General features: G+C 35.4%; 1 protein-coding gene across 1 annotated transcript in view; it reads left to right on the top strand.

Moving 5' to 3' along the window:
• Window positions 1-13197, top strand: part of LEKR1 (leucine, glutamate and lysine rich 1) — a 337373-nt gene that overhangs the window by 34785 nt on the left and 289391 nt on the right. Inside the window, exon 6 of the mRNA XM_089910962.1 lies at window positions 8886-9100. Within this exon, the coding sequence (XP_089767088.1) occupies window positions 8886-9100 (215 nt within the window). The remainder of the gene's footprint in view (window positions 1-8885; window positions 9101-13197) is intronic.

Here is a 13197-nt window from a genome sequence, read left to right as displayed (position 1 = left end):
GCAACTAAGCCCATGTGCCACAACTACTGAGCCTGTGCTCTGGAGCCTGCGAGCCACAACTACTGAGCCTGTGTGCTGCAACTACTGAAGCCTGCGTGCCTAGAGCCCATGCTCCACAACAAGAGAAGCCACTGCAATGAGAAGCCCACGCACCGCAACGAAGAGTAGCCCCCACTCGCCACAATTAGAGAAAGCCCGTGCACAGCAATGAAGACCCAACACAACCAAAAATAAGTAAATAAAATAAATATATTTATAAAAAGAAAAAAAGGTGTGACTTGTGAGGAGATATTAGAGCAAATACTAACCCTTGAGCCAATTTTATGTTCTTGAAGAGAACCAGCACGTAGACCTTGCCATTCCATTTTGTGTAAAGTCACTAGATCCAGGAACTGTAGTTGACATAGAACATATGGACTTTATTAAGGCATTTGACAAAGTTTGTCTTAATATTCCTAAAGACAGTATGAATAAATACAAACTGGTTACACAAATAATTGTGTAGTTTAATAACCAGCTGAAGCGCTGTATCTGTAATGTGCAGAGTAGTGGATTAGTATCAACCAAGCGGATATGACATGCCATAGCCTCAACTTTGTCATATTCAACATTTTTTATCAATAAATTAGATGAATAAAACAACTTGCAAGGATCAATTTTGCAGAAGATACAAAGCTTAGAATTTTCTGGGTACTGAAGTCACTAAGGTCTGAGTTTAAAACATACATATGGGGCTTCCTTGGTGGTGCAGTGGTTGAGAGTCCGCCTGCCGATGCAGGGGACACGGGTTCGTGCCCCGGTCTGGGAAGATCCCACATGCCGTGGAGCAGCTAGGCCCGTGAGCCATGGCCGCTGAGGCTGCATGTCCAGAGCCTGTGCTCCACAACGGGAGAGACCACAACAGTGAGAGGCCCGCCTACCTCAAAAAAACCCCAAAACAAACAAACAAACAAAAAACATACATATGTATGTGTATATATACATAAAAAATATATTTTATTTATTTATATTTGCAGTTATATTTCTTGTTGTGCCCTTGCATCTGAAAAGCCAAATGCTTACATAATAGAATGAGGGTTATTGGTTGTAAGGGATAGGTAGCTTCAGGGGAAAAAGAGAATAGTGGAGGAAGATTGGGCATGGATCCTGAAGGGCAAGTAGGGCAACTAGGTCTCAGCAGGGACTGAAGTAAGGAATTGGAAGTTCACTGGGTATGAGACACTGACTGGTTCCATATTTTCCTCTCTTACTCTGGATCCACAATGTCTTTTTCTCATCTTCTCTCTGTGTGTCTGCTCATTTTTCTGTCTCATCCCAATAATGTGGCTTACTCTGTACATTGCACGTGACCCTTCTTTATTATGGCCACCCTAAAGGTGTCCAAATTGCCTGGTCTTCAACACTTACAAGCCTAGCTGGCTCATCCCAGCTCAGGGCTTGGTTCTTCTAGGTCTTATGTCCAACCCTCATCCACCACTCAGCCATGGTAGGGTGGATGGGTGGAGGGGGTTTTAGTCATATAACCACACAGAGCAACCAGGACTGTGGAAGGTGGATTCTCTACAAAAGGGGAAATAAGTGGGAAGGAACGGATTGGTATATTCAGTATAATGAGACATGGTTTTACAGTGCAGTGTGTTTTTTTTTTTTTTCTTTTCTGCGGTACGCGGGCCTCTCACTGCCGTGGCCTCTCCTGTTGCAGAGCACAGGCTACGGACGCGCAGGCTCAGCCACCATGGCTCACGGGCCTATCCGCTCCGCGGCACGTGGGATCTTCCCGGACCGGGGCACGAGCCCGTGTCCCCTGCATTGGCAGGCAGACTCTCAACCACTGCGCCACCAGGGAAGCCCAAGTGCAATGTGTTTTTAAATAGGGGCTTTATTTAACATAAAAGCCAGTTATAGTATATAATAGCAACATATAATTGCCAAAAATACAAAAGACCATTGTGATCTAAGGTTGAGTAAGATGATGTTACTAATGGTATTATTAATGAGATATTATAATGAGGGAAGTTTGAATCGTCTCTTATTCTGCTTTAGTGAGACCAGCTGAAGTATTCAGTTCTGGGCACCATACCTTGAAACAGATAGAGAACACTGGAACAAGTTCAGAGAAAATTATCTAGAATGAGGAAGAAATTCAAAACCATGTCATATGGGAAACAGCTGCAGGAATTGGAAGTGTTGACCTGGAGAATTAGAAGATACAGAGTGTTCCTAATAGCTGTCTTTAAATATTAGAATAAGGCCTGGGTTATTCCTCATAGTTGCCAGGTGGTTTAGGACCTGTGGATGCTGCAGGGAGGAAGATTTGGGGTCAGCAAGAGAAAGAATTTCGTCATAGACAAAACCATCAGAGGATGGAACAGGCTGCTTTACAAAGTAGTTTCCCATCACTTGGGACGCTGAAATAGAGCCTGGATAACAACTTATCTAGCTTGGAATAGTCTCAGTGAACCCATCCAGAGCTTGAACCAGGTTATATTTATGATTTCTTTCAAACTTCTTTTATAAATCTGTAAATTTGGTGTCAGTGGCAGTTAGGTGATTGATGTAGTCATTCATCTGTATCCCGTAGTATTATATCATGGTTTTTAATTTGAATTTTTTATTATTTAAGTTTAAATGAGAAAAACGTTAATGTATAAAATTTTTTTTTAATTTAATTTTATTTTTTTATAGAGAATGTTCTTATTAGTTATCCATTTTATACATATGTCAATCCCAATCTCCCAATTCATCCTACCACCCCCCCCTACCACTTTCCCCACTTGGTGTCCATACGTTTGTTCTCTACATCTGTGTCTCTATTTCTGCCCTGCAAACCGGTTCATCTGTACCATTTTTCTAGGTTCCACATACATGCGTTAATATACGATATTTGTTTTTCTCTTGCTGACTTACTCTGTATGACAGTCTCCAGATCCATCCACGTCTCTACAAATGACCCAATTTCGTTCCTTTTTATGGCTGAGTAATATTCCATTGTATATATGTACCACATCTTCTTTATCCATTTGTCTGTCAATGGGCACTTAGATTGTTTCCATGACCTGGCTATTGTAAATAGTGCTGCAATGAACATTGGGGTGCATGTGTCTTTTTGAATTATGGTTTTCTCTGGGTATATGCCCAGTAGTGGGATTGCTGGGTCATATGGTAACTCTATTTTTAGTTTTTTAAGGAACCTCCATACTGTTCTCCATAGTGGCTGTATCAATTTACATTCCCACCAACAGTGCAAGAGGGTTCCCTTTTCTCCACACCCTCTCTAGCATTTGCTGTTTGTAGATTTTCCAATGATCCCCATTCTAACCAGTGTGAGGTGATACCTCATTGTAGTTTTGATTTGCATTTCTCTAATGATTAGTGATGTTGAGCATCCTTTCATGTGTTTCTTGGCAGTCTGTATATCTTCTTTGGAGAAATGTCTATTTAGGTCTTCTGCTCATTTTTGGATTGCATTGTTTGTTTTCTTAATATTGAGCTGTGTGAGCAGTTTATATATTTTGGAGATTAATCCTTTGTCCATTGATTCATTTGCAAATATTTTCTCCCATTCTGAGGGTTATCTTTTCGTCTTGTTTGTAGTTTCCTTTGCTTTGCAAAAGCTTTTAAGTTTCATTAGGTCCCATTTGTTTATTTTTGTTTTTATTTCCATTACTCTAGGAGGTGGATCAAAAAAGATCTTGCTGTGATTTATGTCGAAGAGTGTTCTTCCTATGTTTTCCTCTAAGAGTTTTATAGTGTCCCATCTTACATTTTGGTCTCTAATCCATTTTGAGTTTATTTTTGTGTATGGTGTTAGGGAGTGTTCTAATTTCATTCCTTTACATGTAGCTGTCCAGTTTTCCCAGCACCACTTACTGAAGAGACTGTCTTTTCTCCATTGTATATCTTTGCCTCCTTTGTCATAGATTAGGTGACCATAGGTGCGTGGGTTTATCTCTGAGCTTTCTATCCTGTTCCATTGATCTATATTTCTGTTTTTGTGCCAGTACCATACTGTCTTGATTACTGTAGCTTTGTAGTATAGTTTGAAGTCCGGGAGCATGATTCCTCCAGCTCTGTGTTTTTCCATCAAGGCTGCTTTGGCTATTCGGGGTCTTCTGTGTCTCCATACAAATTTTAAGATTTTTTTTCTAGTTCTGTAAAAAAATGCCATTGGTAATTTGATAGGGATTGCATTGAATCTGTAGATTGCTTTGGGTATTATAGTCATTTTGACAATATTGGTTCTTCCAATCCAAGAACATGGTATATCTCTCCATCTGTTTGTATCATCTTTAATTTCTTTCATCAGTATCTTATAGTTTTCTGCATACAGGTCTTCTGTCTCCCTAGGTAGGTTTATTCCTAGGTTTTTTATTCTTTTCGTTGCAGTGGTAAATGGGAGTGTTTCCTTAATTTCTCTTTCAGATTTTTCATCATTAGTGTATAGGAATGCAAGAGATTTCTGTGCATTAATTTTGTATCCTGCTACTTTACCAAATTCGTTGATTAGCTCTAGTAGTTTTCTGGTGGCATCTTAGGATTTTCTATGTATAGTATCATGTCATCTGCAAACAGTGACAGTTTTACTTCTTCTTTTCCAATTTTCCAATTTGTATTCCTTTTATTTCTTTTTCTTCTCTGCTGTGGCTATGACTTCCAAAACTATGTCGAATAATAGTGGCAAGAGTGGACCTCCTTCTCTTGTTCCTGATTTTAGAGGAAATGCTTTCAGTTTTTCCACCATTGAGAGTGATGTTTGCTGTGGGTTTGTCATATATGGCCTTTATTATGTTGAGGTAGGTTCCCTCTATGCCTACTTTCTGGAGAGTTTTTATCATAAATGAGTGTTGAATTTTGTTAAAAGCTTTTTCTGCATCTATTGAGATGATCATATGGTTTTTCTTCTTCTGTTTGTTAATTTGGTATATCACATTGATTGATTTGCGTATATTGAAGAATCCTTGCATCCCTGGCATACATCCCACTTGATCATGGTGTATCATCCTTTTAATGTGTTGTTGGATTCTGTTTGCTAGTATTCTGTTGAGGATTTTTGCATCTATATTCATCAGTAATGTTGGTCTGTAATTTTCTTTTTTTGTAGTATCTTTTTCTGGTTTTGGTATCAGGGTGATGGTGGCCTCATAGAATGAGTTTGGGAGTGTTTCTTCCTCTGCAATTTTTAGGAAAGGTTTGAGAAGAATGAGTCTTAGACTTTCTCTAAATGTTTGATAGAATTCACCTGTGAAGCCATCAGGTCCTGGACTTTGTTTGTTGGAAGATTTTTAATCACAGTTTCAATTTCATTACTTATGATTGGTGTGTTCATATTTTATATTTCTTCCTGGTTCAGTCTTGGAAGGTTATACCTTCCTAAGAATTTGTCCATTTCTTCCAGGTTAAACATTTTATTGGCATAGACTTGCTTGTAGTAGTCTCTTATGATGCTTTGTATTTCTGCGGTGTCCATTGTAACTTCTCCTTTTTCTTTTCTAATTTTATTTATTTGAGTCTTCTCCCTCTTTTTCTTGATGAGTCTGGCTAAAGGTTTATCAATTTTGTGTATCTTCTCAAAGAACCAGCTTTTAGTTTTATTGATCTTTGCTATTGTTTTCTTTGTTTCTATTTCATTTATTTCTACTCTGATCTTTATGATTTCTTTCCTTCTACTAACTTTGGGTTTTGTTTGTTCTTCTTCCTCTAGTTCCTCTAGGTGTAAGGTTAGATTGTTTATTTGAGATTTTTCTTGTTCCTTGAGGTAGGCTTGTATTGCTATCAACTTCCCTCTTAGAACTGCTTTTGCTGCATCCCATAGGTTTTGGATCGTTGTGTTTTCATTGTCATTTGTCTCTAGGTATTTTTTGATTTCCTCTTTGATTTCTTCAGTCATCTCTTGGTTATTTAGTAACATAATGTTTAGCCTTCATGTGTCCGTGTTTTTTAATGTTTTTTTTCCCTGTAATTGATCTCTAATCTCATAGCATTGTGGTCACAAAAGATGCTTGATATGATTTCCATTTTCTTAAATTTACTGAGGCTTGATTTGTGACCAAGATGTGATCTATCCTGGAGAATGTTCTGTGTGCACTTCAGAAAAAAGTGTAATCTGCTGTTTTTGGATGGAATGTCCTATAAATATCAATAAAATGTACCTGGTCTATTGTGTCATTTAGAGCTTGTGTTTCCTTATTAATTTTCTGTTTGGATGATCTGTCCATTGGTGTAAGTAAGGTGTTAAAGTCCCCCACTATTGTTGTGGTACTGTTGATTTCCCCTGTTTTAGCTGTTAGCAGTTGCCTTATGTATTGAGGTGCTCCTATCTTGGGTGCATATATATTTATAATTGTTATATCTTCTTCTTGGATTGATCCCTTGATCATTATGTAGTGTCCTTCCTTGTCTCTTGTAACATTCTTTATTTTAAAGTCTATTTTACCTGATGAGTATTGCTACTCCAGCTTTCTTTTGTTTTCCATTTGCATGGAATGTCTTTTTCCATCCCCTCACTTTCAGTCTGTATGTGTCCCTAGGTCTGAAGTGCGTCTCTTGTAGACAGCATTTATATCTATCTTGTTTTTGTATCCATTCAGCAAGCCTGTGTCTTTTGATTGGAGCATTTAATCCATTCACGTTTAAGGTAATTGTTGATATGTATGTTCCTGTTACCATTTTCTTAATTGGTTTGGGTTTGTTTTTGTAGGTCCTTTTCTTCTCTTGTGTTTCCCAGTTAGAGAAGTTCCTTTAGCATTTGTTGTAGAGCTGGTTTGGTGGTGCTGAATTCTCTTAGCTTTTACTTGTCTGTAAAGCTTTTGATTTCTCTGTAGAATCTGAATGAGATCCTTGCTGGGTAGAATAATGTTGGTTATGGGTTCTTCCCTTTCATCCATTTAAATATATCATGCCACTCCCTTCTGGCTTGGAGAGTTTCTGCTGAGAAATCAGCTGTTAACCTTATGGGAGTTCCCTTGTATGTTATTTGTCATTTTTCCCTTGTTGCTTTCAATAATTTTCCTTTGTGTTTACTTTTTGTCAGTTTGATTACTGTGTGTCTCAGCGTGTTTCTCCTTGGGTTTATCCTGCCTGGGACTCTCTGCACTTACTGGACTTGGGTGGCTATTTCCTTTCCCATGTTAGGGAAGTTTTAGACTATAATCTCTTCAAATATTTTATTGGGTCCTTTCTCTCTCTCTTCTCCTTCTGGGACCCCTATAATGCAAATGTTGTTACGTTTAATGTTGTCCCAGAGATCTCTTAGGCTGTCTTTATTTCTTTCATTCTTTTTTCTTTATTCTGTTCCACAGCAGTGAATTCCACCATTCTGTCTTCCAGGTCACTTATCTGTGCTTATGCCTCAGTTATTCTGCTATTGATTCCTTCTCATGTATTTTTCATTTCAGTTATTGTATTGTTTTTCTCTGTTTGTTTGTTCTTTAATTCTTCTAGGTGTTTGTTCTTTAATTCTTCTAGCTCTTTCTTAATCATTTCTTGCATGTTCTCGATCTTTGCCTCCACTTTTTTCCCGAGGTTTTTTTTTTTTTATCATTTTCACTATCATTATTCTGAATTCTTTTTCTGGAAGGTTGCCTATCTCCACTTCATTTAGTTGTTTTTTGGGGTTTTATTTTGTTCCTTCATGTGGTACATATCCCTCTGCCTTTCCATCTTGTGTATCTTTCTGTGAATGTGGTTTTTGTTCCACAGGTTGCAGGATTGTACTTCTTCTTGCTTCTGCTGTCTGCCCTCTCAAAAATTATTATTAGTTTATTTCAACTGTCTCTTGTATAATGGCATGGATAGGCACAGATGGTGGATGGCATTGATAGGCAGATATGGTGGCATCACTCAGTTATAGGAGCAGTTTCTACAGTCCTAAGGGAGGTTGCATTAAGAGTAAGCATTCCTTGTATAATCTAAGAGTTTTAGTGCCCTGGAGCAAATATTTAACAAAGCTTTGTCCTGTCTTTGTGAATAGCGAGACAAGTAGAGGCCACTTGAAGAATATTTGTATACTTGAGACAGAAAAAAGAATTACCTTTCTCTTGACTTTGCTAAAATTCCGTTTTTCACTGCCCCTATCTGGCCAAAGATATATAAGCATTTTATCTGAAGGAAGTAAGAGGATTTAGCTGACATTCATATGGTAGATAAATATGATACAAATGGTTACAGGCATAAGTGCTGATTTTAAAATAGACTTGGGTTTAATGCCGACTTCTCTACTTAGCAGCTGGTTATCTAACTTCAGTAGTCCCCATTTCCTTAAGTGTAAAATAGGTATAATCATACCTACCTGAGGGGAAAAGTACTATCTGATTTAGGCAGAAGAGATTAGGTTCAAAGTGTTTCTCCTATATCTGGTTTTATGACAGAATGTTAAATTCTATAAAAATCTTAAAATGTTAAAAAACTGAACAGGAACTTAGAGTTCATTTGGCCCAATGCCAGAATTTTATAAATGAGGGAAATGAGATCTGAAGAAGCTAAGAAGCATCTCCAGGATCACAGTGCAGTTGGAAGTGAAAGGCCAGTGATTTATTCCCGCATCGTGGAAAAGTCATCTTAAAATAATAATTGTAAAGATGTTTTCATCATTTTTAGTTTTATTTTATGGAAAATATTTCAAGAGTAAATCTTTCTTAGAGATACCATGGAGAAATTATTACTCTGAACAACCCTATTCTAATTCCAAGATTTTGTGTCAGTCGATATCATGCCAGTTTTTAAAATTTTATCCAGATGTATGCCGTGTTGCAAGTATTACTCCATGGCATAGCACAGTATACATTTACTTCATTTAACCAACATGGTTACAATAACATCTTCAGCTGAACGTTATGTTTTAGAATTAAAAAACTATCATTTCAGTAAATGTCTGTTCTATTTTCTAGATGTCTCCAGAAGAAAAAGTTTGTAAGTACTGTGGAGTCAGCTATCTAATTCTTCATGAGTTTAAGGCTATGGAAGAAAAAGTGAAAGCGATGGAAAAAGAGATGAAATTTTATCAAGGAAGTGTAGAACGTGAAAAGAGCCTTCAAGAAACACTACAGGCTCTTAGCCAAGATTTTGAACAGTACAAAATTGACAGTGAATCCAAAATGGAAAGGTTAGAATATGTTATTCTTTTCTGTCATTTATTTAGTTTGGAAGAAAAGTACAGAGTATAGACTTGACTTTGTTTTTCTAGAATTTCTCTGCATCAAGTATAATTTATACCTTAATACATTTGAGTTTGTTTATTATTACTGATTACTAAATGTATATACTTCTTAAATATAATTTGAGCATTCCTTTGAGGTGTATATTTCTATCAATAATTAGAAACCAATTGATTCAGTAACTATAAGTTGTGATGGGTTTATTTAACTTTTCCCCAGATATATATCTTAATTTTATCATTAGGAAAGTTTATCTATCAAAAATCAGGTGAATTTTGGTAGGTTTGATATCTAACATTTGTTTTTAAACATGCTTGAATATTTAGATTTATATAATAAGGCTTTCATGTTATGAAAAGGAGGCCAAAACATTAAAACTGGCGCATGAGTCTAAATCAATGAAACTGGAATAAAATTAAAGATTGGTTTCCTAATGTTGAGTCTAATCAGCAAGTTAGTCTCCCTAAAGACACCTCACTGAGTTTATACAAACACTTCTACAAAAGGGTTTTTGCTGTTGTTTCATGGCTTTTCCTTTGAATGAATATGTCTCCATTTAAAATATCGACAGTTGGGGCTTCCCTGGTGGTGCAGTGGTTGAGAGTCTGCCTGCCGATGCAGGGGACATGGGTTCGTGCCCGGGTCCGGGAAGATCCCACATGCCGCGGAGCGGCTGGACTCGTGAGCCATGGCCGCTGAGCTGCGCGTCCGGAGCCTGTGCTCTGCAATGGGAGAGGCCACAACAGTGAGAGGCCCGCGTACCGCAAAAAAAAAAAGAAAAAACAAAAGAAAATATTGACAGTTGATGTTAGTAAACTATGAACTAATGAATATAATGAAATCGTGTCCTTTATAAAGTAGAAACTTTCTTAAATCTCTTAGGGTTAAGTACTCCTATTAAATTTCATTACAAATTTGAATAATTACATTAAATACCAATTCTTAGTCCTTTGCTAAGAAAATTTTGTTATATTTTCTTGAATTTCAAGTCTGAATAGTAAAGTATTTAATAATGTTTGAGTGGAAAAATTAAAAATATTTAGTTTAAAATTTTAAATTTGGAGGGTTTTTGCCTGTCAGATTCTTTTGTTTGGTGTTACTCCCACTTTCTTGAATAATATATTATATTATATAAATAATACATAAACATACGAAATAAAAGAAGTATTGATATATAGAAGAAAAGGCAAGAAAGTCCTTTTTTATCCTTCTGATTGCTTTCTTCTTACTGGAGATAAAAAAATAAAAAAACACCTTTAATGGTTTGGTATATATCTTTCTAGATCCTTCATTTTGCTTTAAACTTTATTATAGATATATCCTTTAAATATATGTAATGTTTATATATACCATGTAGTTTTAAAACTATTTTTAATAGACTCATTTTTAATATAAGTAATATAATAAATATATTGGTCTGTGACTTTTGCCACTTAATTTTATATACTGGAAATTGTTCCATGTTAATGCATATAGATCTATCTTGTTCTTAACTGCTGCAAAGTCTTCCTTACTAAGAATATGCTATAATTTACTTAACCATTTCTCTTTTCAACATTTAGATTATTCCAGTATTTATGATTACACATAGTAGTTTTATTTATATTCTTGTGTACATATGTTTTCCATAGGATAAATTTCTAGAAGTGGAATTGCTGAAAAGAAAGTAAATACCAATTTAAAATTTTGGTGGACATTATACCAAATTGTCCTTTGAGAAGATAGGGTTAATTTGTATTTGGCCAATAGTTTATAAAGTGGTCATTTCCTTACATCTTGTTAATACTGGAGTCTTCTTAATTTTTCTCAAATTTTCACATTTTTCTTCAGCAGAAAAAATGTTACTTCATTGTTATTTAATTTGTGTTTCTTTATTGCTAGTGAGGTTGAACTTTTTTTATATGTTTATTAGATATTTATATTTTGTCAGTGAGTTACTTGTTCATATATATTGTCCAATTTTCTACAGTATTATTTGTATTTTTTGTTTATATATAGGAGTTTTTAATATAATATAGACTCATACTTTGATTACATATTGCTAATATTTTCTCATTGCTGCTTATCTTATTGTTTATTGTATTTTTTTTCTGTATCAATTTTTTAAAAATATGCCAAATTCTGGTAAGGGCTCTGAGTCAAGTCCTTTTGGTTGCAAACAACAGAAACTTACTCTGGGTTTTGCTAACCTAGATTCAAGCAAGTTGAAAAACAACATAAGTTTAAAACATTTATAGTGTTGTTGTTCTGGTAAGGCTTTTAATGTATGAGTTAGATTTATAATTTCATGGGATTTTTTGTTGTTGTTTTATAAATATTTATTTATTTATTTATTTATTGTTGTCCCAATATCATTCTTTAAATTCTTCATCCTTTCTCACTTGATTTGAAATGGCACCTATTATAGTCTTATTCTGGACTCTGTTTTATGCTATTGATCTATAATCTATCACTGGGTGTCTTAGTCCATTTGGGCTGCTATAACAAAGTAGTAGACTGGGTGACTTATAACAATATTATTTATTTCTCACAGTTCTGGAGGCTGGGAAGCCTAGGATCAAAGTGCTAGCATATTTGTTACCTGGTGACAGCCCCTTCCTGGTTCATAGACAGCTGTCTTCTTGCTGTGTCCTCATATGGCATTGAAGGCAAGGGAGCTCTCTGGAGTCTCTTTTATAAGGATACTAATCCCATTCATGAGAGCTTCATCCTTAGGACCTAATCACCTCCCAAAGGCCAAACCTCCAAATATCATCACATTGGGCAATAGATTTCAACTTAAGAGTTTTGGGGGGACACAAATACCCAGTGTATAGGAGTGGGTCAGCAACACACTTTTAACTACTTTTGCTTTATATGTTTTGATATTTTGTAGGGCAACTGTTTGTTTTGCTTTTCATATTATCCTGGCTTTTCTAACATATTTTCTAGATGAATTAGAATCAGCTTATCAGATTCCATAAAACATTCTATATTATGATTTAGATTGGAGTTGCATTTGCTTTCTAGAGCAATTTGACATCTTAAGAATTTACATCTTTATAATCTTCAGTCTTTTTATCCTGGTACATGGTAATTTACCCCCATTTATTCAGGCTTTGTTTAAATCACTCAATAAAATTTTGGAATTTTCTTGCACATTCCATATTAGTTTAATTCCTGGACATGTAACTTTTGTTGCTGTTGGGGATGGGATCTTTTTGTTCATTAGATTTAAAAATTTTTCTGAATGCTATTGATTTTCATATATTGACTTTGTAACTAGCTCACTTATTGAATTCTTTTATTACTTGTATTTGTTTTTCAGTTGATTTTCTTGAATATATTACATATATTCATTTTATATATACACAGTACACATATATAAGACAATCACATTATATGCAAATAGTAACTGTCTTACCTTTAAATTTCTAATAGTTCCCCATTCCCCGTCCTTTTTGTCTCGTTAACTTGGATTAGACCTTTAGAACAGTATTGAACAGTAAGCTTGTAGAGTGCATCTTTGTCTTATTTCTGATTTAATGTGAACCCATCTAGTGTGTTTCTATGTTAAATTGGGTGTTGGCTATAGGTTTCTTAAAGATGACTTTTATCAAAGGAATTTCCCTTTTTTTCTAGATCCTTAAGGTTAATATTTTAATCAGGAATTGAATTTTAACAAATTCTTTACTATCTTCTTGGTTGTAAATTAATTGTCCCTATATGCATAGGTTTATTTCTGGGCTCTCAATTCTGTTCCATTGATCTATGTATCTTTTTCTGTCAATACCATGCTATTTTGATTACTATGGCTTTGAAATATTGTTTGAAATCAGGGCGTGTGATACCTCCAGCTTTATTCTTTTTTCCTCAGGATTGCTTTGGTTATTTAGGGTCTTTTGTGCTTCCATATACATTTTAGAATTTTTTGTTTTACTTCTGTTAACAATGTCTTTGGGACTTTGATGGGGATTGCGTTGAATCTGTAGATTGCTTTAGGTAATATGGACATTTTAACAATGTTCATTCTTTCAGTCCATGAGCATGGAATATCTTTCCATTT

This window comes from Delphinapterus leucas, chromosome 4 (assembly GCF_059928025.1).
Source record: "Delphinapterus leucas isolate spDelLeu-1000000601 "Yukka" chromosome 4, BTC_Dleu_Yukka2, whole genome shotgun sequence".
NCBI lineage: Eukaryota > Metazoa > Chordata > Mammalia > Artiodactyla > Monodontidae > Delphinapterus > Delphinapterus leucas.
This window is presented reverse-complemented; position numbering and strand designations above follow the sequence as displayed.